Source organism: Macaca thibetana, chromosome X (genome assembly GCF_024542745.1).
Source record: "Macaca thibetana thibetana isolate TM-01 chromosome X, ASM2454274v1, whole genome shotgun sequence".
Classification (NCBI taxonomy): domain Eukaryota; kingdom Metazoa; phylum Chordata; class Mammalia; order Primates; family Cercopithecidae; genus Macaca; species Macaca thibetana.
In genome coordinates this window covers 18,998,421-19,025,742 of record NC_065598.1, presented here as the reverse complement: position 1 = coordinate 19,025,742, position 27,322 = coordinate 18,998,421, and the positions used below count along the sequence as shown (strand labels likewise).

At 49.2% G+C, this 27,322-nt stretch overlaps 2 protein-coding genes across 2 annotated transcripts in view; one reads left to right on the top strand and one right to left on the bottom strand.

Moving 5' to 3' along the window:
* MAP3K15 (mitogen-activated protein kinase kinase kinase 15) overlaps window positions 1-22,279 on the top strand; it is a 150,374-nt gene extending 128,095 nt beyond the window's left edge. The window contains exons 19-29 of the mRNA XM_050776619.1: window positions 1,603-1,760; window positions 7,189-7,372; window positions 8,148-8,307; window positions 9,035-9,209; window positions 10,341-10,526; window positions 10,791-10,896; window positions 13,157-13,322; window positions 19,490-19,602; window positions 20,774-20,874; window positions 20,951-21,027; window positions 21,531-22,279. Of these exons, the coding sequence (XP_050632576.1) occupies window positions 1,603-1,760; window positions 7,189-7,372; window positions 8,148-8,307; window positions 9,035-9,209; window positions 10,341-10,526; window positions 10,791-10,896; window positions 13,157-13,322; window positions 19,490-19,602; window positions 20,774-20,874; window positions 20,951-21,027; window positions 21,531-21,615 (1,511 nt within the window). The 3' untranslated portion in view covers window positions 21,616-22,279. The remainder of the gene's footprint in view (window positions 1-1,602; window positions 1,761-7,188; window positions 7,373-8,147; window positions 8,308-9,034; window positions 9,210-10,340; window positions 10,527-10,790; window positions 10,897-13,156; window positions 13,323-19,489; window positions 19,603-20,773; window positions 20,875-20,950; window positions 21,028-21,530) is intronic.
* A 228-nt stretch (window positions 22,280-22,507) lies between these two features.
* Window positions 22,508-27,322, bottom strand: part of PDHA1 (pyruvate dehydrogenase E1 subunit alpha 1) — a 563,563-nt gene continuing 558,748 nt past the window's right edge. Inside the window, exons 9-12 of the mRNA XM_050776641.1 lie at window positions 27,145-27,216; window positions 24,928-24,995; window positions 23,334-23,442; window positions 22,508-22,866 (exon numbers count right to left, since the gene is read on the bottom strand). Of these exons, the coding sequence (XP_050632598.1) occupies window positions 22,702-22,866; window positions 23,334-23,442; window positions 24,928-24,995; window positions 27,145-27,216 (414 nt within the window). The 3' untranslated portion in view covers window positions 22,508-22,701. The remainder of the gene's footprint in view (window positions 22,867-23,333; window positions 23,443-24,927; window positions 24,996-27,144; window positions 27,217-27,322) is intronic.

Here is a 27,322-nt window from a genome sequence, read left to right as displayed (position 1 = left end):
TGCTGTCACTTCCACACGTGTCCCCTTTGCACAGGCTGAGTTTTAAGGAAAACAAAGGATGTTATTCGCAGAGCCCTTTACTGACCTCCCCTTGCGCTGTCTCCCCTCAACAACCCTTCAGCTTCCCGCCGCCACAGCTGATCACCACCTTCCCTGTGGCACACCTCTGGTAGCTTGTGACCCACAAGAGCACGTCCAAAGCCAGAGCCCTGGGCCCACCCAGCTTGCCCCTGGGCCTGTGCCCTTGCCATTGCCTCCTTAACTCTTCCCACACCCTGCCCTGTGTCAGACATGGCTTGTTCCCCAGACCCGCTGTCTGTCTCACACCCATGATCCCCTTTGTCCAGCTCTCCGGCCTTCACAGCAGGACCCTGCTTCCCTGACAACCCTGGCTACCAACCCAGCAAAGTCACACTTTACCCAGGCTGCTGCCCACCAAGGCCTGAGCCTGGCAGGGGTGCTAGAACCCAGGTGGGACTCTTCCAGCGGATGACTTTGGGCTGCAGACTCCCCAGCGGCCTGGCTGAAGCCCTCTCTGGGCTGCTCTGCCATCCCAGATTGTCCCCGATTCTGCCTTCTCCTCCGCTCCCAGGTGTTGAACCTGCTGTGTGGTCCGTAGCCGGCCCTGCCCGCCCCGGTCCCTCCCGCTTTGTCCTTCAGAGACGACCTCCCCAATAAATCTCTCATATGTTTCATCTCGTCTTGGCATTTACTCCTCAGAGACCCAAATGGACACAGCCATAGATTTCCCTGACCCAAACCAGGCAGAGAGTCAAACCCTATTTTATTAATGTTCTTGTAGCCTTCTGTGTATTTCTCTGTCCTAGTACCTACCACATTTTGCCATTACTGCCACCGCTGCCAGCATTTTGTCTATCTCCTCCACTAGGCAGCTCCCTACCATCAGGCTGTGTTTCTCACGTTCTGGCTTCCCTGTATTTGGCATGTACTAGTATGTGCTGACTGAATTGCGCCATTTGTCCTTTGAGGGGCCAGGCAGTCCTCTCTCCACGTGGTTAGTATTAAAGGAAGGCATGTTGCATGTCTCTGGTCAAAGAAAGATGCAACCAGGCCAGGTGCAGTGGCTCACGCCTGTAATCCCAGCACTTTGGGAGGCCGAGGCAGGCACATCACCTGAGGTCAGGAGTTCGAGACCAGCCTGGCCAACATGGTAAAACGTCGTCTCTACTAAAAATACAAAAATTAGCCGGGCATGGTGGTTTGTGCCTCTATTCCCAACTACTTGGGTGGCTGTGGCATGAGAATTGCTTGAACCCGCGAGGTAGAGTTTGCAGGGAGCCGAGATCACGCCACTGCACTCCAGCCTGGGCGACAGAATGAGACTCTGTCTCAAAAAAAAAGAAAAAAATTTATGCATGGGACAAGACTCCATCTGCCATTCATGAAGCCATTCATTTCACAATTAGTGGTGGGTTTTTTGTTTTGTTTTAGAGACAAGGTCTTGCTATATTGCCCAGGCTGGTCTCCAACACCTGGGCTCAGGTGATCCTCCTGCCTCAGCCTCCCGAGTAGCTGGGACTACAGGCCACTTAGTTTCTGAGCAATATGGTACCCACAGTCTGTTTGTTTTTTTCCAAATAGGCACCCTGCAGTACATGGCACCTGAGATAATTGACCAAGGGCCTCGTGGGTATGGTGCCCCAGCCGATATCTGGTCCCTGGGCTGCACCATCATCGAGATGGCCACCAGCAAGCCTCCGTTCCATGAGCTCGGTGAGCCACAGGCAGCGATGTTCAAAGTAAGTCATGCTTTGTGATTGAGGTTGGGCGTGGTTGGGAAGTAGAATTCAAAACAAAGTCTCCTCCCAATGCAGAAAACCTCTCCACAAAGGTAGGAGAGAAGGAAACAGTTTTTTATTGAATAAGCATTAAACCAGAGTGTGAGATGCGTCACAGGCGATCCGCTGAGACTGCAGGGACGGAAAGCAATCTCACCGCTTCATAGAGCCGAGCAGACACAACCCGTGACGTCTGGGATCTCAAGAGAAACCAGAACCGGCCCTCAAGTAAGACAACTTGGTGGCGCCATTTGTCACACAGAGCTCATCTCAGACTCACCTGGTGATTGGGGGAACCGTTTGTGTTCACTGTTTGGCTTCATCCAAAGGAAAATATAGGCCGGGCCTGGTGGCTCACACCTGTTAATACCAGCAATTTGGGAGGCCAAGACGGGTAGATCACCTGAGGTCAGGAGTTAGAGACCAGCCTGGGCATCATGGCAAAACCCCATCTCTAATACAAAACACAAAAATCAGCTGGACGTGGTGGTACACGCCTGTAATCCCAGCTACTTGGGAGGCTGAAATAGGAGAATCGCTTGAACCCGGGAGGCAGAGGTTGCAGTGAGCCGATTGCGAGATTGTACCACTGCAGTCCAGCCTGGGTGACAGAGCGAGACACCGCCTCAAAAAAAAAAAAAAAAAAAGGAAAACACTAAACTCGTATCTTTAAGACAGTAGGTAGGTAGTTTTGGAGTGAAGCCACCACCAAAGTGAAAAGTGTACCTTCCTATTTCTGGGGAGAGCAGAGTTATGAAAAAATTAATAAAAGATGACAAGTTTAAAAAAAAGAAAAGGAAACTAGGAGATAGAGACCCTCTCTTCTTTGATGATTACATTTCAAAGAGATGGCTTCCGGGTCCTTGGAAAAGACATTTCTGGCAAGAGGCTTATTTAGCTGTTTAAAAGATTCACATGTAATTTGGAGACAGAAAGAACCTTACAATTATAAGTTCTCTAAAGTCAAGGCTCTAAGAAAGCTGGGTGGGGTGGGGGTGGGGGAAGGCCCTTTCCCCTTATTTTCAACAGGGAGAATCCAGGCCCTTAGTTTCCCTTCATGTTTGCTCTTACAGTGGGTAAGACTCCAAGGCCATGTGGGGTCTGTGCCTTTGGGAGACAGGTTTCTGACTGGCTTCTGGAGAGGCGGGAGTTGGGCTATCAGGTAAATATAGCCCTTATCATTCCAACAACTCTCCCGGAGCTAACAGGAAGGGCAGTCCGTGTGCTGGGGCCAGCATAGTGTAGATTGAGCATTGTGGGTGGGGGTTTTTACGGCTGAGCAGCCAAAATTGTGGAAAGGGATGTCCTTCCTTGTGGCCTCACGGGAAGCTGATGCCAGGACACCCCTGTGTACCCAAGGTCAGGTGTGCAGCTTCTGGCCTCGTGTATACTTAGAAACATGGAAGGGGCTTGATAGGGTTTGGCCGTGTCCCTACCCAAATCTCATCTTGAACTGTACTACCCATAATCCCCACGTGTTGTGGGAGGGACCTAGTGAGGATAATTGAATCATGGGGGCGATTTCCCCCATCCAGTTCTTGTGATAGTGAGTTCTCACGAGATCTGATGGTTTTATAAGGGCTTCCCCCTTTGCTGGTTCTCATTCTCTCTCCTCCCGCCCGGTGAAGAGGTGCCTTCTGCCGTGAATGTCAATGTCCTGAGGCCTCCCCAGCCACGTGGAACTGTGAATCAATGAAACCTCTTTATAAATTACCCAGTCTCAGGTATTTCTTCATAGCAGCATGAGAACGGACTAATGCAGGGCTCTGGCCCTCGGATGCCGTTTCCAGCACTGACCTTCCATGGAGCATTGGCTTGAGAGAGCAGGCTCACAAAAGGACGAATGGCCATTGCTTATGGATGATGGGGCCACAGTGTGTGGACATGGGCCTGATAGAATGCGATTCCAGAGGCCTCTTCCTGGCTTCTCTGCCAAACATGGTGTCTTCATGGCGTGCGTCTGTGCCGGGCTCCCTGCTTGCCTCTTGGGCAGAAGGAACTTGGAGGTGTGAGTATGGGTTTCTGCCGGTTGAGGTGAGGGCAGCACGTCCAATGGGTCCCGAGTGCTGCCTGTTTGGGTGCCTTGGCTGCTCTCTTAAGCCTGGCCAGGCCCCTGAAGAAGGTTCTCAGGGCTTCTCGCCCTCCTGTCAGCTGCTGGGGTTCAGAGCCAAGGCCAAGACCTCGAGTCGACAAGAGTCTTCTGACACCTGCAATCCCAACAGGACCCTGAGTGCCTGAGCTGGAAGACGGCGATGACCTTCCTCAGCACTTTGACCATCTGCGGTGGACCCTGTTGGGGCCATTGTAGATCTAACCTGCAGCTTCCGTAGCAGCGTTGGAATAAACAGCAGCGGGTGATGAGAAAAACATGAGGCCCACCTGAGAGCCATGACTGGCTGCTTTCTGACCAGCTGACTTCCGGGAAACCTGGGAGAGGGCTGAAGGCTGTGACTGGCTCGATTGCTCAATAGGGCGTGAGTGGCTCCCCACCTCCACTTGTTTTTGTTTAGCTAATTCACTGTACAAAGGCCTTTTTTTTTTTTTTTTTTGGACAGAATCTTACTCTGTCGCCCAGGCTGGAGTGCAGTGGTGCGATCTTGGCTCACTGCAGCCTCTGCCTCCCGGGTTCAAGGGATTCTCCTGCCTTAGCCTCCCGAGTAGCTGGGATTATAGGCGTGGGCCACAATGCCTGGCTATTTTGTATTTTTAGTAGAGATGAGGTTTCACCATGTTGGCCAGGCTGGTCTGGCAACTCCAGTGATCCACCTGCCTCCGCATCCCAAAGTGCTCCTCGCCCAAGTGCAGGCGAGGGCCACCGTGCCCAGCCTGTACAAAGGGTTTGAAAATGTATTGACTTCTTTGGATGGCATAGGAAGTCACTTTTCATTGCCAATGAGAAAGTTATTATTAAATAAATAATGGCCCCTGTGTTACTTATTTCTGGTACCCTTCAATCCTTTAGAAAAATTTCAAGAAACTTCTGGGCCGTATCTGAAACAAAGGAAACTCTCTTTCCCCCGAAGGGAGTGTTGCAGATTTAACTGTGTCACCCAAAAATGATCTATGAAGTCCTAACCCCCAGTACCTCAGAATGTGACCTTCTTTGGAAATAGGGTCTTTACAAAGAAAATCAAATGAAAATGGGGTCTGGAACGTGGGCCCTAATCCAGTATGACTGGTGTCTTTATACTTTTTTTTTCTTTTTTTAATCTTTTTATTTTTTTAACTAGTCAAGTGAAACAGTGGGAGTGGAGAAGGAACAAAGAAATCTGTAACTGTTTGTCATCAACTAGCTGCAAACACCACTGCACTTGGACCAGCCTGGTGTCTTTTAAAAAGGGGGGGATATTTGAGCCAGGTGCAGTGGCTCACCCCTATAATCCCAGCACTTTGGGAGGCTGATGCAGGAGGATCACTTGAGGCCAGGAGTTCAAGATCCCCTGGGGCAACATAGCAAGACCCTGTGTCTACAAAAGATTAAAAAATTAGCCCATTTGGTGGCACACACCTGTGGTCCCAGCTACTCAGGAACCTAAGGTGGGAGGATCCCTTGGGCCCAGGAGTTGGAGGCTGCAGTGAGCTATAATCATGCTACTGTATTCCAGCCTGGGCGAACAAGTGAGACCCTGTCTCAAAAAGTTGGGGGGTGGGGGTGGAGACTTGAACACACATGCTCAGAAGACAAAGTGCGATTCCCAGGGGAATGCCTCGGGGAGGCAGACGGGTGAGGGGGGTGCATCTAGGAGCCAAGGAGTGCCAGAGACCACCTGAAGACCACGAGAAGCTAGAAGAGGCAAAGGGGGATTCCCTACATGTTTCAGGAGTCCCTGGCCCTGCCAACACTTGGATCTTGAACTTCCGGCCTCCAGGACTGTGAGATAATAAGCTTCTGTTGTTTCAGCCACCCAGTTTGTGGTATTTTGTTACAGTGGCCCCAGGAGACCTATATGAGGACCTTTTGGGTCACAGCAAAGCACCCTTAAAGAGGACATCCCAGCCAGGTGTCAGCGTGCTGCCCACTTTTGCTGTCTTCTGAGAGCCAGGGGAGAGGCCACCCTTTCCTCTTCATGTTCTTGCCTGAATGTTGGTCTTTGTATCCTAGCGCCTGTGAGCACTGCCGACTTAACCTCCCTACCGCTCAGGTGAGAGGAGCCACCTGTGAGGCGCCCTGCATTGCAGACCTGGTGGGGGAATTTCACCCAGCATTTAGTGTTCTTCGAATCCGTAACTCCTGAGCTGGGCAGCCTGGCCAGGAGGAGCGGTACGTTGGAAACAGCACATGGCCATGGCTGCCAAGTCAAGGGGACATGAAGTCGGGAGGCTCTACCCTCTACACTGCAGCACTCTGAGCTCTCTCGGCGGGGCTCGTGGAGGCCAAGCCAGCCCCCAGGAGCTCTGAGGAGCTGGGAATGGGTGTGGGTCTGGAGGACAAAACAGCTTCCACGCCTGGATTGTTGGGTGGGCTTGGAAAAGACACAGGGTGGACTGCGAAACTGAAGGTGACAACTCCTAAAAAGATGAGAGGGCCACCCTACTGGGAACAGTTATGAATGAGGGGCTATGTAACATGTCATGGAAGCATGCCCATGTCACAGCAAGATGTGACAGCTCAGAACCAACTCTTGCTTCCCTACAGGTCACAGGGACAGAGAGCCATTACTTACCTGTCTGTACGTGGGCAGCCTCAAGGTTTTGTCTGCTTGTGGTTTTCAGCTGGAGGCTGGGAATCTGGGCTGTGGATGCAGAGGGATTGAGAGGTGTTAAAGGCATCTCTTGGGGACCCTGTGCGTCAGGGAACAGGTAACAGATGCCTTTCAGTATCCTTAGAGGACATGCCGCCCTAGGCTGTGTTCCAAGTCCCATCTCAGTTCTCTACTGCTATGTACCAAACCACCCCAAAATTTCAGAAGCTCAAAGCGATGGCTTTTTCTCATGCCTCCGTGAGCTGTTGGCTTTTCTGTGGGTCTCGCCTGGGCTCACTCACGTGGTTGCAGCTAAGGTGGTTTGGCTGGAGCAGAGTGGCCTGAGAGGCCCCTCCCTCGTGGCAGTTCCAGCTGGGATGGCTGGGGCGTCCTCTCCACGGGGTTGTGCCTCCTGGGCTTCCTCTCTGCATGGTATTCTCGGGGCTTTAAGGGGGACTAGCGGAGCCACAAGACCTCTTAAGGCCCAGGTCCCGAAACTCTCACCATGTCACTTCTGTCACCATCTGTTGGTCAAAGTCAAGTCACAAGATGCCGGGGGCAGGGCGGGAAATGGACTCCACCTCGGGGTGGAGGCATGGGTTATGCCCGCCCTGTGCCAGGTGTACAGGAGCTTTGGACTGAGACGTGGATACCCGAATTCACCCAAGGCCTCACTGACACATCGGTTGTCTCTCCCTTAAACACAGGTGGGCATGTTTAAGATCCACCCTGAGATTCCAGAAGCTCTTTCAGCTGAAGCCCGAGCCTTCATTTTATCCTGTTTCGAGCCTGACCCCCACAAACGTGCCACCGCCGCTGAGCTACTGAGAGAGCGTTTCTTAAGGCAGGTGAACAAGGCCAAGAAGAACCGAATTGCCTTCAAGCCCTCAGGTGAGGCCTCCCTGGCCAGCTGGGGCAGCACCCTGGCCACATGAATGCTGGGCCCCTGGGTTTCTCTGCTGCTCAGGAGGGCGAGTTCTGGCTGGCCAGAGTACTGGGCTGCTCACGTCATGCCCATTTTTGTAAAGAGTGACGGGACCTATGCAGTAGGTTTGGAGGTTGTCAAAATTTAATAAATGCACCTGGATCTTCTGACAGAGGCCCGGGGCGTCTCTGGGTGGCTGGACTGCCCTCTGCTGGAAGTTGTTCCTTCAGGATTGGGAAGAGAGTGGGGGGGCTAGAGGTACCCCAGCTGGGGTTCTTTGTCTTCCCCACGTGCAGAGCCTGGGGCTTCCGTTTTGGAGCCTGGCTTGTCATCATGTGCCAACCCTGACCTTGATGAAAGGATGTGTCAGGGAGGTTTGCCTGAGGTGGCTGTCCTGCAGGCCACCGAAGTCCAGTGACACCTTCTGGGGCAGTAAGTCCTAACTGGCAATGATGTAAGAGTGGACCCTGAAAAGGAAGCAGTTTATCCTCTTTTCCCTGGTACCGATCAGGGTCAGAAGCCACCAGAGAGTGACTCAGCAACTTGCTGCATGAGGGACCCCCGACTGCATGCATCGGAGTAGAAATACAGCACCTGGGGCCCATACCCCGCCCGACCCACATTTCTCCAGGATCCTGGGTGCCTGGGCAATTCACCTGGGCCTGAGGGGCTGCCAGGGACTCAGCCCTACCCCGTCCCTCTCTGAGGCTCCCCATTCGGTGTCTGGCTGTCCCCCTACAGAAGGTCCCCGGGGTGTCGTCCTGGCCCTGCCCACACAGGGGGAGCCCATGGCCACCAGCAGCAGTGAGCACAGTTCCGTCTCCCCGGACTCCGACGCCCAGCCTGACGCACTCTTTGAGAGGACCCAGGCGCCCAGGCATCACCTTGGCCACCTTCTCAGGTACACCCGCGTCCTGTCCCTCCGCTGCAGGCCTGAAAAGGTGCTGGCAGTCCTCTGCCACAAGGCACCTCCCTGGGCCCAAGCAGATGGCCGCTGAGGGGTTTTGCTTCCCTTCTGCAGGGCAGTACGGCGGCTGGGCGGTCCCATCCTGGCAAGGAGGGCGCTTCATTCACTCGCTGTCCCTGCCCCTCCCTCCCTGTCCTTTCATTCCCCACATGTGCCCTCACCCATCTCTCCTCTTCCCTTCTTTCTCCCCTCTCCTTCGATACTTCCCCTCTTTCCTCTTCCTCTTCTCTCTCCCCATCACCTCCCCTCGCCCCATCACCTCCCCTCGCCCCCTCTGTCCCTTCATCTTCTGGCTCCTTCCTCCTCCTATGCCCCTCCTCCTCCCGTCCTTCTTTTCCTTCCTCTCTCTCCCTCCTCCCCCTGTCCCCCTCACCTTTCCTCCCTCATCTCTCCTTCTGCGCTTGCCCCCTTCCCTCCCTCCCTCCTCCCCCTCTCCTGGGAGGCTCCTTTATCCCGCCTCCCCCTCCTTCTGCTCTCCCCGCTGCTGTGGGGGTTGACAGAACACTGCATGTCTGTCCTTCCTCTGACAATTTCATCTTCTTGAGCACAGGGACTGCGTCGCAGTTACCTCTCAGCCCTCCTCCAGGGCGTCCTAATGTGACACACTCCCGGGGACAGTGCCCCGGCACACACAGAGATTGTCACACGTGTTTGTCCACAGTGTTCCAGACGAAAGCTCAGCCTTGGAAGACCGCGGCTTGGCCTCATCCCCGGAGGACAGGGACCCAGGCCTCTTCCTGCTGCGCAAGGACAGTGAGCGCCGCGCCATCCTGTACAAAATCCTCTGGGAGGAGCAGAACCAGGTGGTTTCCAACCTGCAGGAGTGCGTGGCCCAGGTGCTTGCCCGAGGGAGGGCACCGACTCTTCCCGCTCCCTCTGCCCAAGTCCCAGTCCCCAGACAGGTCCAGTCAGGGACCTCGGTTCCTGCCGCCCTGGAACATCTGCATAGTTACAGTGATCACTGTAAATGTTTCCCTAATGTCCTTCCCTTCCCCAACAAAACAAAAGAAAATACAAAGAAAAAAGCTCTGCGGAAACATGGATTTGCAGATACCGCAGTGATTCTAGGCATTGGTGGGGCGGTGCTGCCACCTGGTGAAAACCAGCCAGATTGTAGCAGAAAGCCCGAAGCACTTTCTCTGGCCTCTCGCATGATCCGGTTTTGAGTCCTGGAGTGAATCCCCAACTGTAGGACATGCTAGAGCTGCCCTCAGAAGCTGGGAGAACAGCCACCTTGGGGAGGGTGGTTATGGGTGAAAATATCTGACTTTGAACTAGGGCGCAGGACTGGTAAACCGATCCCCCTCCCTTATTTCAGTTTATTATTATTGTTTTTTAATCTTTATTATTTTTTTTAGACAGTCTCACTGTTGCCCAGGCTGGAGTGCAGCGGTGTGGTCTTGGCTCACTGCAAGCTCCACCTCCTAGGTTCAAGTGAATCTCCCGCCTCAGCCTTCCGAGTAGCTGGGATTACACGGTGCCTGCCACCACACCCAGCTAATTTCTGTATTTTTAGTAGAGATGGGGTTTCACCTTATTGGCCAGGCTGGTCTCGAACTCCTGACCTCAGGAGATCCGCCTGCCTAGACTTCCCAAAGTGCTGGGATTACAGGTGTGAGCTGCCACGCCTGGCCCCCCTCCCTTATTTTGGATGGAAAAGGGCCTTTTAGGAAAAGGCCACTGCTCCGCTCTGAACTATGTCTATGGCCTTGATGGGGGCTCTTACAAGGGGTTAAACAGGAGGCCATTCACAGAGGGGCTTAGCCGTGCACCCACCAGGGAGAAGAGGCCAGAACCCTGACAGGATGGTTATGGAGGGAATTCCAGGAACCAACAGAGACCCCTTCTCACCTGGGAGTTCCACAAGTTTCTCAGCAAATGAACCATCTTGCTTCCCCCAGTATGTTCTGAATTCTCGCTTTCTCAATCCGACTCACTCAGTGAAAATGATTTGTGTGTGTTGTCAGAGTTCCGAAGAGTTGCATCTCTCAGTTGGCCACATCAAGCAAATCATTGGGATCCTGAGGGACTTCATCCGCTCCCCAGAGCACCGGGTGATGGCGACCACAATCTCAAAGCTCAAGGTGGACCTGGACTTTGACAGCTCGTCCATCAGTCAGATTCACCTGGTGCTGTTCGGATTTCAGGATGCCGTAAGTGCTCCATCTGGCCCTAGGGAACACACCAGATCGTGGAATTCAGTGACCATTTCCTCCATAGCCCCCATCTCTTCTTAACTGTGTGCACCCGAACCCTGAGCTTCAGCAGCTCCTCCTAAACAGTGAAGTCCAGGAAGTGGCATCTGGGTGAACTGGCCAATTGCATGCAGTCCCCAAGAGGATGAGTATAGATTGTCATGATTCTCCGTGCAATGCACTAGAAATCTGGATTTTTGTGATTTTTCTTTGTTTTTTTAGGTAAATAAAATTTTGAGGAACCACTTAATTAGGCCCCACTGGATGTTCGCAATGGACAACATCATCCGCCGAGCGGTGCAGGCCGCGGTCACCATTCTCATCCCAGGTGAGCGCCCCCTTTGTGGTCAAGGTCAGCTTTAGGCCGTGAAAAGATAAGAAGTACCCTCTTCATTCAACAGTTGTTGCTTTTCTCTTTTCCATCTTGGTTATCTACTTCCTTGCAATTAAATGCCTGTTGTCATAGACCTCTTGCAGGGCTGATGCTGCAGTTCTGAGAGCATCTCATGGTGCTGTATTTACATGTCCCTGAAGCATAATGAAGGTGACTGCACATAGACTAAACTCACGATCTCAAAAGGGAGCACGGGGCTGGGCACGGTGGCTCACGCCTGTAATCCCAGCACTTTGGGAGGACGAGGTGGGCAGATCAACTGAGGTCAGGAGTTCGAGACCAGCCTGGCCAACATGGTGAAACCCCGTCTGTACTAAAAATACCAAAAAATTAGCCAGGCTTGGTGGCACATGCCTGTAATCTCAGCTACTCGGAGGCTGAGACAGGAAAATCGCTTGAACCTAGGTGATGGAGGTTGCAGTAAGCCGAGATCACGCCACTGCACTCCAGCCTGGGCAACAGAGTGAGATTCCATCTCAATAAAAATAAATAAAATAAAAATAAAATAAAAAGGGAGCATGGGGCCAGAGAGGAAGGATCCTCCAGTCCCCTGGGATCCCCCTCATTGTGCACTGAGGAATGCCTCCTGGGTAATTGACAATACAGTGGCTCAGATTCCTCTCTCCGAATCATCACATAGTAGTTACAGAAATCTTTGGTTTTTGTCGATTTCCTTTTTGTTTTTTTTTGTTTGTTTGTTTTTTGTTTTTTGTTTTTTGAGACGGAGTCTCGCTCTTTCGCCCAGGCTGGAGTCCAGTGGCGCGATCTCCACTCACTGCAAGCTCTGCCTCCTGGGTTCACGCCGTTCTCCTGCCTCAGCCTCCCCAGTAGCTAGGACTACAGGCGCCGCCACCTCGCCCAGCTAGTTTTTTTTTTTTTTTTTTGTATTTTTTAGTAGAGACGGGGTTTCACTGGGTTAGCCAGGATGGTCTCCATTTCCTGACCTCGTGATCCGCCCGTCTCGGCCTCCCAAAGTGCTGGGATTACAGGCTTGAGCCACCGCGCCCAGCCCGATTTCCTTTTTGAAACGTTACCAAAGTTGATTCTCCTTCTCTGGCAACTTCTTCCTGCTAAGGGAGGCTTTACAGCCCATTCTGTTGCCATCACGGTTTCCCCCTTTCCTTCAGCCCCCTGCTGATCGGCTCCGGCTCACCCTCCTGAATGCACTGTGTAGCCCAGGCTCGGCTGCAGGAGAGGCTTGGGAAACCCCAGTGCTTAATTCCTCTCCCACTCCAAGCAGACATCTTCTGTAGTAAAAACGGCACAGGCTTGGGTGGCAGTCTGGCTGTACCTAGTTCTTTTTTTCTTTTCTTTTTTTTTTTTTTTTCTGGGACAGTCTTGCTCTATCACTCAGGCTGGAGTGCAGTGGCACAATCTCAGCTCACTGCAGCCTCCACCTCCTGGGTTCAAGTGATTCTCGTGCCTCAGCCTTCCGAGTAGCTGGGATTACAGGGGTACGCACCACCACGCCCAGCTAATTTATTAATTTATTTATTATTATTACTTTACACGGAGTCTTGCTCTGTCACCAGGCTGGAGTGCAGTGACGTGATCTCGCCTCACTGCAATCTCGATCTCCCGGGTTCAAGCAATTCTTCTGCCTCAGCTTCCCAAGTAGCTGGGGCTACAGGTGTGCGCCACCACACCCAGCTAATTTTTCTAGTAGAGATGGGGTTTCACCATGTTGGCCAGGATGGTCTTGATCTCTTGACCTTGTGATCTGCCCACCTCAGCCTCCCAAAGTGCTGGGATTACAGGCGTGAGCCACCGCACCTGGCCCTGGCTAATTTTTGTATATATTTTTTAGTAGAGATGGGGTTTCACCATGTTGACCAGGCTGGTCTCGAACTCCTGACCCCAAGTGATCTGCCTGCCTCAGCCTCCCAAAGTGCTGGGATTGCAGGTGTAAGCCACCGCGCCTGGCCTGGTTGTACCCTTCAAATGCTGGCCTTGGCTCGCTTTATATCCTTAAGCCTCAATTTCTTCCTCTGGAAACTGGCGTGATCAGCTTTACGCTGCAGAGAACCAAATAGAATGGTCTCCTCTCCATTTGTAAAGTCAGCGGTCCCCTAATGGAGCATGGCACGGGCCAGGCCAGCTTCCAAACAGCCCGGTTTGCTGACCCGGGTGTCTGTGACCCCAGGCCCTACTGGCCTGATTTGCTCACCATGGTCATGTCTTGTGTGATTTGCAGAGCTCCAAGCCCACTTTGAGCCTACCTGTGAGACTGAAGGGGTAGATAAGGACATGGATGAAGCAGAAGAGGGCTATCCCCCAGCGGCCAGACCTGGCCAGGAGGCCCAGCCCCACCAGCAGCACCTGAGCCTCCAGCTGGGTGAGCTCAGGCAGGAGACCAACAGGTGAGAAGCTTCTGGGCCGTCTGGGAGCAGAGGCTGGGACAATGGCCTGAGCCACCAAGATGCTGATGAATTGGTTTGGTTGTTGAGTGTCTCACCCAGGTCTTAGGAAAAAGCAGCTTCATCATCCACGAACTGGGCAAGGGTGTATTCTCAGCCTTAATTGAGGGACTAGAGGAATGCCTTCCTTTAAAAAAAAAAAAAAAAAAAAAAGTCAGAATCAGTGGTATAGTACCTTGCCCCAGGCCACACAGAAATTACTCATACTGAAGGCAGCAGCATCTCTGAATTCTTTCTCTGTGTCTTTTCACCAAGACGGGGCGCCTGGCATGGTGTGTGGGTCTCGCAGGCTCTGCAGAAGTCGCAGGGTTTGGGGGTTGGTTAGCACTTCGTCAGTGGATGCACATCCCATAATCCCAACCCTGAGGAAGTTTGCCCTGTTGTCATTTCTTCCATGTGATTTGTCATGATCCCTAGACGGGCATTAGTGGACTGCCTTCCCAACCAGGCAACCCTGGCATCAGCATCATATTCCTCCAATGCACTGGTCTGTTTTGTTCACTTCCTGGCACATAGTAGGTGCTTAATAAATATTTGTGAAATGGACGGGCATGGTGGCTCACGCCTGTAATCCCAACACTTTGAGGGGCCGACGTGAGTGGATCACTTAAGGTCAGGAGTTTGAGACCAGCCTGGCCAACATGGTGAAACCCCGTCTCTATAAAACTACAAAATTAGGCAGGCATGGTGGGGCACGCCTGTAATCTCAGCTGCTTGGGAAGCTGAGGCAGGAGAATCGATTGAACCTGGGAGGCAGGGTTGCAGTGAGCTGAGATTGTGCCATTGCACTCCAGGCTGGTCAACAAGAGAGGAACTCCGTCTCAAAAAAAAAAAAAGGAAGAAATATTTGTGAAATGAATAAAAATATTCCTGTTTGCTCTGGGAAGTCACATTATCAGCTGCGTGATTTGGTTTTTAAAAGTAATCCATAGTTGGCCCGGTATGGTGGCTCACGCCTGTAATCCCAGCACTTTGGGAGGCCAAGGCGGGCGGATCACAAGGTCAGGAGTTAGAGACCAGCCTGGCCAGTATGGTGAAACCCTGTCTCTACTAAAAATATAAGAATTTGCCAGGCGTGGTGGCGTGTGCCTATAATCCCAGCTACTTAGGAGGCTGAGGCAGGAGAATCACTTGAACCCAGGTGGCAGAGGTTGCAGTGAGCCGAGATCATGCCACTGCACTCCAGCCTGGGTGACAGAGTGAGACTCCGTCTCAAAAAAAAAAAAAAAAAAAAAAGTAATCCGTAGTTACAGCAAATGAGTTGGTATTCGTTCCAAATGACGCTTTGTTGCTGTGTGATCACTGGCGAGTAATGCTAATGACTATTTAACTGGGAGATAAGGGGGCAGCTACGTATTTTGGATGAAAAGTTGTATATGCTGTCAGGGATCTCTCAAATTCAATCTCAGATCATCTAATCATTTCTTTTTTAAAAAGACCCAGAGTTTTACTTAAATGGTAGTGGTGGCAACATTTTGAAAGTTTTAAAAATATCACAAATATTAAAGTTGGTAATAATACTTAGCATTTCTTTAATATTTTTTCCCAATAAGATTTTTTTTTTAAGTTCAGGAGTATAAGTGCAGGTTTGTTACATAGGTAAACTTGCGTCATGGGGGTTTGTTGTACAGATTGTTTCATCACCCAGGTATTAAGCCTAGTACTCATTAGTTGCTTTTCCTGATCCTCTCCCTCCTCCTACCCTCCACCCTCCGACAGGCCCCAGTGTGTGTTGTTCCCCTCTATGTGTCCACATGTTCTCATCATTTAGCTCCCACGGCATATGGTATTTGGTTTTTTGTTCCTGCATTTGTTTGCTAAGGATAGTGGCCTCCAGCTCCATTCATGTCCCTGCAAAGGACATGATCTCGTTCCTTTTTTATGGCTGCGTAGTATTCCATGGTGTGTATGTACCACATTTTCTTTGTTATTGATGGAAATTTAGGATGATTCCATGTCTTTGCTATTGTGAATAGTGCTGCAACGAACAAACATGTGCATGTATCTTTATAATATAACTATTTATATTCATTTGGGTATATATCCAGTAATGGAGTTGCTGGGTCACCCAATAAGATTTATAATCACCAAATTCATAAAATGATTATATATGGGTTTGAAGGTTATTCCTCTCCACTGTCGATAGTCATTGTGTTATTTTCCAGTCTCAGTGGAATGAGGAATTGGTTAGACAGCAGCCAGTCTGTGAATGGCATTGACATGAACTGCACATTCCTGCCTAAGGTGCCTGTCCTTGTGTGTGTTAGTCTGTTTTCAAGCTGTTGATACATACCCGAAACTGGGCAATTTATAAGAAAAAGAGGTTTAATGAGGGGAGGCCTCATAATCATGGCAGAAGGTAAAAGGCACGTCTTACATGGCAGCAGACAGGAGAGGATGAGAGAGCCAGGTGGAAGGGGTTTTCCCTTATAAAAGCATCAGATCTCATGAGACTTATTCAATACCATGAGAACAGTATAGGGGAAACCATTCCCGTGATTCAGTTATCTCCCACTGGGTCCCTCCCACAACACAAGGGAATTATGGGAGCTACAATTCAAGATGAGATTTGGGTGGGGACACAGGCAAACCATATCACTGTAGTATGAAGTGCCTTGGCTGTGTGGCAGTTGGGCAGAGCTGAAGGAAGATGACACCTCTTGGAAAGGATGATGTGTGTGTCCTGATGAATGAGTCCTGAGAGCCCTTCTCAGTGGATACAGGCATGAGCTTGTGTTGTTTCCTTCACTAACGTAAAAGGAGGACTACTAGAGAGACCAGGATGAAAGCAGGCAGGGGAGGGCTTGGAGAGGACTTCTAATTTGCTGAGCATCAATATTTCCTCTTTGCTGTTGTGCTGGGGCAGAAGTGTTCTCCTCTCCCCACCTCACTTTGCCACCAAATAATCCGGGAGTTCCTGTGTTCTAACCTCTCTACTGTTGCAGTGATTTCTCATGGCAACTTCAATAATTACCTGAAGTCTTTTTATTGATTGATTGATTGATTGATTGATTGAGATGGAGTCTTGCTCTGTCGTCCAGCCTGGAGTGCAGTGGCGCAATCTTGGCTCACTGCAACCTCCGCCTCCTAGGTTCAGGCAATTCTCTTGCCTCAGCCTCCTGAGTACCTGGGACCACAGGCACATACCATCACACCCGGCTAATTTTTGTATTTTTAGTAGAGATGGGATTTCACCATATTGGCCAGGCTGGTCTCAAACTCCTGACCTCAGGTGATCCGCCTGCCTCGGCCTCCCAAAGTTCTGGGATGACAGGTGTGAGCCACCACACCCAGCCACCTTCAGTAATTTCAATAAAGCTTAGTCCTGTATTCCCAAGTTCACCAGCATGGATCATATAAATGAATTAAAGGAACACACAGTTAAGAAACAAATTCCATGTACTAGGTATGTGAGCAAACAACAAAACTGTGGGGGGCAAGGCCCTTGGCCCCTGGAGGTTTGCTGAAAATCACCTGCATGAGGCTGATTAATTAGAGAGAAGGCATGTAAATGTATTTAACATGTATACACGGGAGCCTTCAGCATGAAGACCCAAAGATCCAGGGGAAATTGTCCATTTTTATTTCGTGCTTGGGCTTAACAAAGTATGGAGAGCTGTGGAGAAACAGGGATAAAAAGGGCCTGATTGAATGCTGATAGACTGGGGAAACGCAGCAAGGCCTGTCTGTCTAGATCCTTCCTGGTCTCTCTGAGCAGCATTCCTTTCTCCTGGATGTGGAGCAGGACCCTCTGGAATGGGGGTCTTATCACCTACAGTCAAACAAAATAGATCGAATAACCTTTTTTTTTTTTTTTTTTTTTTTTTTTTGAGATGGAGTCTGGCTCTGTTGCCCAGGCTGGAGTGCAGTGGCACAATCACTGCAACCTCCGCCTCCCGAGTTCAAATGATTCTCCTGTCTCAGCCTCCCGAGTAGCTGGGATTACAGGCGCCCACTACCACGCCCGGCTAATTTTTGTATTTTTAGTAGAGACGAGATTTTTACCATGTTGGCCAGGCTGGTCTCAAACTCCTGACCTCAGGTGATCCTCCCACCTCAGCCTGCGCCCAGCCTGAAGAATATGTTTTTTTTGAGACGGAGTTTCACTCTTGTTGCCCAGGCTGGAATGCAGTGGCACAATCTTGGCTCACTTGAACCTCCGCCTCCCAGGTTCAAGCGATTCTCCTGCCTCAGCCTCCCGAGTAGCGGGCGCCACTATGCCCGGCTAATTTTGTATTTTTAGTAGAGACGGTTTCTCCATGTTAGGCTGGTCTTGAACTCCCGACCTCAGGTGATCCGCCCGCCCAAGCCTCCCAAAGTGCTGGGATTACAGGTGTGAGCCACCACGTCCAGCCAAGAATTTCTTTATAACCAATTTTTACACAGAAAGGCGGAGGGAAAGTTAGAGTCATATTTTTAGGTTTTGTGGCTGGCTTTGGGGAGGAGTTCTGGTTTCTATGCCCCGTTTTGGGGAAGAGGGATTCTATGGTGCCTCCAGGACAATGGACCGAGAGAGGGAGGCAGGAGAAGGTCAGAGGAAAACTTTTGCATCTGAGGCTGCTGCTGAGGCCATTTGGGGGCACTGTTTTCTGAGCCCCAACAAAAGCTAGACACAGTTCCAATCTGTCAGCCCTTTCTCCCAAGACATGCTATGCCTGAGCTGGCATGTGGGGACTCGGAAGTTTGAGGCACAGTTGTGCCAAGTCCTATCTGATCCCAGAGAGCCCATGAGCAAGACTGGGTTTCAGGAGGCGGTCCTATGGGAAGAGCCCAGCCTGTGGACTCTGGGCGTTACTTAACTCCTCTGCCTCAGTTACCTCAGCTTCAAAACGGGGGTTTAGAACAACCAGTGCTTCCTAGAAGTGCCACAAGGCTTCAGTGACTGAATTCATGCAGTGTTTGGCACAGTCCTGGATTCTGGGTAGGAAGTGCTTGCTGGATGTTGGCGGGAGCCATCCTCCCCACCGGCAGAGCAGCATCTCTCACTGTCCCTGCTCTGCCCCATTCAAAGCAGGGGCTTCTGGCTGGGTGTGGTGGCTCACGCCTGTAATCCCAACACGTTGGGAGGCCGAGGCAGGTGGATTATCTGAGGTCAGGAGTTCGAGACCAGCCTGGCCAATATGGTGAAACCCCATCTCTACTAGAAATACAAAAATTAACCAGGCATGGTGGCACGTGCCTGTAGTCCCAGCTACTCAGGAGGCTGAGGCAGAAGAACCGCCTGAACCCGGGAGGCGGAGCTTGCAGTGAGCCGAGATTGTGCCACTGCACTCCAGCCTGGGCGACAGAGTGAGACTCTGTCTCAAAAAAAAAAAAAAAAAAAAAAAAAAAAAAGCAGGGGCTTCTGTCCTCATGGTTTAGTCCCGTGTGAGGAGGAAAGAACCTTACCATTCTGTTCTAGTTTCAGCGGCCTTATCCCAGGTTTAAATAATCACATCGTCCTTCTGGCTGAGTTCTGATCAACATCGGGATCTTTTGGTTCATGATATGTTTTTGAGACAAAACTGCCTGAGTGCGTTCAGGCTACTGTAACAAAACACCAGAGACCAGGCAGCTTATCAACAACAGAAATGTGTTTCTCACAGTTCTGGAGACTGGAAGTCCAAGATCGAGGTGCCAGCAGATTCCATGGCCAGTGAGGGCCTGCTTCCCCATTCACAGATGGCCATCTTCTCACTGTGTGTCCTCACGTAGTGGAAGGGATGAGGGAGCCTCTGGGGTCTCCTTTCACAAGGACACTCCTCTCACCTCACCTCTCAAAGCTCCATCTCCTAACATCATCACCTTGTGGGTTAGGATATCAACGTATGAACTTGGGGCGGGTGAGGGGCACACATTGAGTCCATTGCAAAAATATACCCAAGCTGTGAGCACTGGCCTTTGTTGTCAAGGGGAGGAAAACACAAGGAAGGTTCCCCTCTGCAGACTGAAGTCTGAGTCACAGAACCTGAAGAAACACATGCGCTTCCCTCTCTAGGCTGACTCTTAGACTTGTCCCATTTTCCATTTTTTTAAATCTCTAATGTATGCACAACAGATGCTTGAGTTAAATTGAATGGTGTTGAATGCTCTCTGGATAATGGCTTTTTTTTTTTTTTTTTTTAAACCAGACTTTTGGAACACCTAGTTGAAAAAGAGAGAGAGTACCAGAATCTTCTGCGGCAAACTCTAGAACAGAAAACTCAAGAATTGTATCACCTTCAGTTAAAATTAAAATCAAATTGTGAGTCATTTTCCACTTGCTCTTAGGTGTGTTTGTGGGAGAGACAAACTTTAAAATCTAGCTAATATTCTAGTTAGCTTTGAAGAAACAATGAGGTTATCTTCTATTAATCCAGGACTCCAGTAGATTCTAGACTACTTCTCAATCATAAAAAGGGACTACTGATACATTCAACAACATGGCTGCATTATAAATGCAGTATGCTAAGTGAAAGAGCTAGATTCACAGCCAAGCATGGTGGCTCGTGCCTGTAATCCCAGCACTCTGGGAGGCTGAGGCTAGCAGATCACTGGAGCCCAGGAGTTCAAGACCAGCCTGGTCAACATGGCAAAACCTCATTCCTACAAAAAAATAGAAAAAAACCAGCTGGGCTTGGTGGATGGGTGCCTGTAGTCCTAGCTACTCAGGAGGCTGAGGTGGGAGGATCACCTGAGCCCAGGAGGTCGAGGCTGCAATGAGCCGAGGTCATGCCACTGCACTCTGGCCTGGGTGACAGTGAGACCCTGTCTCAAAAAAAAAAAAAAAAAAAAGATTCACATACCATGATTCCTTTTCCTCCAGAAAAGGCAGAACTACAGGGACAGAATCAGAATGGGGAGGTGAGGGGACTGATTGTAAAAGGGCACATGACGACTTTTGGGAGTGACAATCATTTCTGTATCTATGCTGCCACCTTCATAGCATATTGGACACCTAAAAAGGGTAGTTTACTGCATAAGTAAATAAGTATGTCTCTGTCAACCCAACATTCGTTTTGGGCCACTTAGAAATGAGCTCCAGAGCTACCTCTTGGAATGTGGACTAGATAAGCTCCGATGTAAAACCTCAACACTAAAACCTATTTCTTTGTAGGATTTCCAACGCAGTTAGGGATGTGATTCCTAAGGAAAGGCATTTGAAAGATGTGAGGGTAAGCATTTAAAGCGGTAGACCTAACATGTCAAATTCCGAACTAACTGAAGGTATCCTAGATGAGGAGGCTTCTCTTTAGAAAGTGAAATCTCAGAATTATGAATTGTGTAATACGTACTATAGTGGCTGAGTGATACAGGGCTAATTCATCTCTTTTTCACATTATATTTACATTCTGGAATCATTTATTAATCCACCTGGTTACTTTTGAAGAATTTTATGGTTAGACTAATAGATAACAAATTGCTAATCGTTACAGGTATTACAGAGAACCCAGCAGGGCCCTATGGGCAGAGAACAGATAAAGAGCTTATAGACTGGTTGCGGCTGCAAGGAGCCGATGCAAAGACAATTGAAAAGGTAACTTTACAACAAAGAAATTCTTACGCTGTTATTACACAGCTGCTCACTCTTAAGGATTTGATCTTTGTTTCAGATTGTTGAAGAGGGTTATACACTTTCTGATATTCTTAATGAGATCACTAAGGAAGATCTAAGATACCTTCGACTACGGTAAGAGCCTCAAAACAGTTTGTAAAAGAGAACACGACTTTTTATGTGTGAATATGCTTAAAGCAGAAAACAAAGGGCTGGGTCTCCCCCCAAACTCTGGAGTTCTGCTAGGTTCAAGCTGGGAAAAAGCCAAGGCATGGCAGAAACTGAAAGCCAGGCAGAAGTCAGAAGTAGGAAGGTGACAGAGAAGAGCTGGCCAATTTCCTGCCATTAATGCCTGGCTGGGAGTGGGGGAAGGCACACAGCAAGTGTGCCCGCATGCTGGACCCACCCCCTTCTTTAAACTGCAACCTGCCTTCTTGTTCCTGAGTCATTTGAAATAGCCAGCTCTCTGCAGGTACGTACCTCTAAGGCCATGTCCTACCACTGCTGGGACACGAGCGTCACCTCCATATGTGAAGAGAATGTTTTGATTTTCATTAGGTTTTTAAGTTGGGGACTGCATTTTTAAGCTCTGTTGGCTTGAAGCTCTGACTCTGAAGACAGCTCTGTTTGTTTCCTAGGGGTGGTCTCCTCTGCAGGCTCTGGAGTGCAGTCTCCCAGTACAGAAGGGCTCAGGAGGCCTCAGAAACCAAAGATGAGGCTTGATACCAATCAGCTAAGCTGGAGCAGAGTGTGCCACCATGCTACATGTTTTGTTAAAGCTTCTGTTAGTGTACACACGAATTCTGCTGTTTACGTATTTAAAAATGCCATTGTTCAATTAATAGTTTAAGAACTTAAGTTTTAAACACTGTCCTGAGCTTCTTTTGAAACCTATTATTTATAAACATAGAACTGTGTGTATTGTGAAAACAGTGAGCCTTAGTTTTGACCTCCCGGAATATTAGGAAATTCACCTGTAGTCCCAGCTACTAGGGAGGCTGAGGTGGGAGGATTGCTTGAGCCCAGGAGATGGAGGCTGCAGTGAGCTGTGATCACGCCACTGCACTCCAGCCTGGGCAACAGAGCCAGACCCTGTCTCAAAAAAAAAAAGTACACCCTTTAGCACTTGCTGGAATGGTGAAACAAGGGGTGTTTAACATGGAAGCTGGGACACTGCTTCAGAACTGGTATGGTACTTAAATTTGAGAAACACAAAATTGATACGAATGTGCCTTGTAGTTAATGTTTGATATGAACAGAAAATAGCTACATATTTATACTGAATGTGTAAGTAGAGAAAACTAAGTTATGTGGCCTTTGAAATGATTATGAAAGTCTTATTTTAAAATGGAACTGTCCTCCTGCCTGATAATAAATATTGTGTCTTACAGAGAAATGATGGTCAGCGCAAACAGGCTGTAGCACCAACACTGCTCGGAGCGGGTGCTATGGCAGAACACTGTGGGCTGTTACCACAAGCATGCCTGTGAGGGGCCCTGTGATTGATAATGGTCTCCTCCCAAAAAGGTGGCTGGGGGTGGGGGAAACAGGCACACAAGGTATTGTTCTTCCTTTTCATAATTAGAGTATTTGTTCAACTATTTTAAGTCAAAAATAATCTTTAAGCACTCAATAATTAATCTTTTAATGCAACAATGTACAAAGTGCATGCAATTACTACCTGCTCAATCTACACACTTAGTCTTAATGGAAGTTTACAAGAATTTCATTGACTGCGTTTTCTTCCTCCTTAACCAAGTTGAGAACACTGGTAGCCCCCTGAAGGTATAACCTCCCCTTCTAGTCCCCTTAACTGACTGACTTAAACTTGATCCACTGATTGGCACCACGAACTTCGAAAGGTGGGTCGCTGGAGTAGATGTGGTAGCCCAGCTCCTCCAAAGGTGGCTCAGGATCGGCCGTGGCAAACTGGGCAGCATCCTCAATCTCCTTCCTCACTTCCACATCAATTTCCTAAAAATTAGGTAACAGTGTAAAAGGTTTTTGAATGAACAGCAGTTTAGGTACCAACCAGAGTTCTACAGAGGACCTGTTGCTGGTGTAACTCTAAGTATGAACAGTTGCTAATTCAGAAGATTTTGGAATACAGATTTCTAGGGTGTATACTTTTTATGAATTAAAAATCCACAGTATACTTTTAGGAAAAAAAGAATTATGCTACTATGCTACTGTGGGGGCTTTGCCACTGTGATGGTGGTTTACAGTCCACCAAAATCTAAAGAGTAATACAATTTTGAATAGAGGAAACTAAAGGAAAAGCCCCCACCCCGAGGGGCTTCGGAATTATTTATGCCCCGGCACATCACTTTCTGGGCTTGGAGGAACCCACCCAAACGCTGTGGCCACCCAGGGGGTGGCAACTTTTTCTGTGGGAGGCAAAAAAAGCCAACCTTCAAACCACCACAAACAAGTGACTGTACCTTTAGTTCTTCCACACTGGCAAGATTGCTGTTCACCATCCTGTCCTTGAGAAGCATAATAGGGTCACTCTTACTTCTTACTTCCTGAATTTCTTCTCGTGTACGGTAACTATGGGGAGGGAAAAGTAGTAATCGATCAGTAAGAACAGTTCCAGTAGAGCAAGGACAGCATGATGAAATATGACATGGGGTTGGATTGTCCCAATTAGGTGAAATACAGAAGTGTGTTTGTTTCTGAAACAAAGGGGCACATCAATGCTATGTCACTATAGGAGTGGTAGAGTTATACTTTCAAAATACCAGAGCACAGCCTAACATTCTGTAAGAACTACTGCTGTCTTCTAGAAAACCGTACGCTGGTAAGTCACGTGGCTTCCCTGGCATTCTGACAACAGGGGCCAAGTTTTTGCTTGCTGCTTTGACCTAGACATAAGGGTCTAAAGAAGTGTCACTCATCCCACCCATTTGGGCTCCTGTATACTACATGGGAGGGGACAGCAGAGATGGTGTGTGTGGTGATAGATTTTAAGAGCACCAAGCAGGAAATCCACGTGCCTTGCCTTTCTCCCTTAAGCCCCCCTAAAGAAGCATAGCCAGCAAAACCAATGTATCTTACGCTTACATCATTTGAAGTAACACTAAAAGGATTCTACCATTTTCCACAACAGATTTACACAAAGTGGATCTATTCCATATACTGTGCTCTCTACATGATTTTCCCTTAGAAATCCACTCTACAAAGGCTTATTTATTCAACTGTGTCAACCCTGGGATTCCAGAATTACAGGCCAGAGCTAAGCAAAAAAGTAAAATTCATGCCTTTCTAATGAAACCTAGCTTTTTTTTTTTTTTTTTTTTTTTTTTTGAGACGGAGTCTCGTTCTGTCGCCCAGCCCAGGCTGGAGTGCAGTGGCGCGATCTCGGCTCACTGCAAGCTCCGCCTCCCGGGTTCACGCCATTCTCCTGCCTCAGCCTCCCGAGTAGCTGGGACTACAGGCGCCCACAACCGCGCCCGGCTAATTTTTTGTATTTTTAGTAGAGACGGGGTTTCACCGTGGTCTCGATCTCCTGACCTTGTGATCCGCCCGCCTCGGCCTCCCAAAGTGCTGGGATTACAGGCGTGAGCCACCGCGCCCGGCCTGAAACCTAGCTTTTTTGATTGATGTATTTGAACGGATTGAACACCTAGTTACCCTTAGCTCTATACCAGACAGAAGAACATCTCCAAATTCTGATCCTCCTCAGGTGGAGTATGCCATGCATGGACTTGGGGTAATGCCTACAAAAGCTAAATGCCCCCAAGATACTACACTACCATCGGTCTTGTTTTATGTAACAATTTTCCTGCACAATTAAGGTATATAACACTCTAAAAATCACTGCTCGTGCTCACACACACTATACATTGTAGGCATTTTCAGTAAAGCTTTCTTATTAGGAGGCACTGCTTTCAGGTAACTTGATGCCAACACAACTGCATGCATGAAGTGAACTGGTATCTAGCTCCAAAAGCAAATATTGAAATGTGTTTCTTTTGCCATGTAACACCATTCAAAGCCCACCCCCTCTGGAAACCACAGTGCCCATGAGCACACCTGACTCCAGGATCACTCATACTGTGTCCGTGGTAACGATAAGTCTGCAGCTCCATCAGGATGGGCCCCTAAAACAGAAGTGGTAGGCAGTTAGGAACGATGACGGGAAGAACAGGCTGACACTCCACGGCCTCAAACGCAGGCCCTTTATTAAGCATCCAGTGTATTCTTACCAGATCTTTTGAGGTATCATGGATTTCTTATTGGTTGACTGATCTGTTCTCATTTCTAGCATGTATTGATTGCATATTTCAGTCTTCTCATTTATAATAAGGCAATCTACCAACAGCTTGTTTTGAATCAAAAAGGCTTTGAAGGCCAGGTGTGTTGGCTCATGCCTGTAATCCCAGCACTTTGGGAGGCTGAGGTGGTTGGATCACTTGAGCCCAGGAGTTCGAGATCGAGACCAGCCTGGACAACATGGCAAAACCCCATTTCTACAAAAAACACAAAAATTAGCCAGGCATGGTGGCATGTACCTGTAGTCCCAGCTACTTGGATCACCTGAGTCTGGAAGGTCAAGGCTGCAGTGAGCTGTGAGTGTGCCACCATGCAAGACCCTGTGAAAAAAAAAAGGCAGCTGGGTGCGGTGGCTCACGCCTGTAATCCCAGCAGCGGGCGGATCACAAGGTCAGGAGATCAAGACCATCCTGACTAACACGGTGAAACCCCGTCTCTACTTAAAATACAAAAAAAAATTAGCCGGGCGCGGTGGCGGGCGCCTGTAGTCCCAGCTACTCGAGAGGCTGAGGCAGAAGAATGGCATGAACCCAGGAGGCGGAGCTTGCAGTGAGCCGAGATCGCACCACTGCACTCCAGCCTGGGGGACAGAGCGAGACTCTGTCTCAAAAAAAAAAAAAAAAAAGGCTTTGAGCATGTTCTAGAGCCTCCTGCTATTGGCTAGGCAGATTTCCATCTCATGCTCCTTTCTCATAGTGTGTTGTGGGGCTGGCAGCCACTTCTACTTCACAGATCCTGCTAGTGTGTAACAAAGTTGACAGGCACCAACAACCTCTGCTACCCAAACCCTGAGGCTCTGCTGGGAGTATGACCACTTGGGGTCTATCACCAAGTGGCTTGCTCATTCTACACTAGCCCACTTCCAGGAGATGGCTCTGAACACTGAGGGATGGGGAAACATTGAGGATCCTTGATTGGTTTGGTGCAGTAGTTAAAATGGGCGAGTGGGGAGCTGGCTCCATGATAAGAGTAGCTATGTACCTTTAACTGCTCTGTGGCTCAGTTTCCTTGTCTGCAAAATGGGCAAAACAGTAACACCTAACTCAGAATTGTGAAGGTTATGTGTTTGGGAAGTCATACATTCTACAAATCACCATGTCTCCAGCCAGGGCTGGCCCCCATGTATTCTTTTCAGGAATTGGGAGAGGTGGGGTCAATATCCATCACTCAGGGCCTGGCACTCCCAGCCTTAGGGTCCTGACATAGACTGCTCAGCCCATTGTATCCAAGCTGTCATCTTGGTCCTGTTCTAGTTCATTCTACTCATTAGCTCTTATTTAATGTTACTACATCCCACCCTTACTTCCCTGTCTCCCCACTTTCTGACATTTGCATCACTGCCCAAACATACATGGTATGGCACTGAAGTGACAACTTCAGAAACCTTGTGTCTGGGCTGTGGAACACTAATTTAGGGAGAACACCCAAACCTCCTAAGCCTATACTAGTGCTGAAGGAACTGAAACCTCTTTAGGCCAGTCTCCCTGTTACCATCTCCCTCACTGCCATACACTGAAGGGAAAGATCCTTAGGACTGAGCAAGACTAAGATTACAAGCTTCAACCATACTGTTTGTGTAAGACACACATATTAAATGCCTATTGTATACATGACATTCTATGCTGGACACTACGGGGATCCCCAATCTGTTCCTTCAAGGGACTCATGATTAATGGGGGGTGGGGAGGAGGGACAGAATTAACCTAACAAAAAGGCAGTGTAGTTGTCATGATGAAGACAGGCGAAAGCAGAGGAAGCACCAGGACAGACTTCCCCCAAATGAGAGAAATGTGGGCTTCCCAGCAGGTGAGCTACCAAGACCAAGCTACCCAAAGGAGCCCTGCTTGCTTCACTCTGCTTCCATCTTGTGCACCTCAATTAGCAGCTACCCACTAACAGCTTCAGCAGGCACACGGGAGGCAGTCTTTGAACTTCCAGAGATAAATGTCATTAGCCCAGAGGCCTTTAGAGTCTTACCTTCCCAGATCTACAATAGGTGGCAGCAAACCTTGTCGCCTCTCGGACGCACAAGATATCCATTCCATCCACCTGTTAATAAACGGGAGGGGCGAAGCATGAATCCAGCTGCCCCAAACCATTTTACTTTCACATCACCTGCTTATGTTTGAGAATGAAACTCTTCAATGTTTCTAAG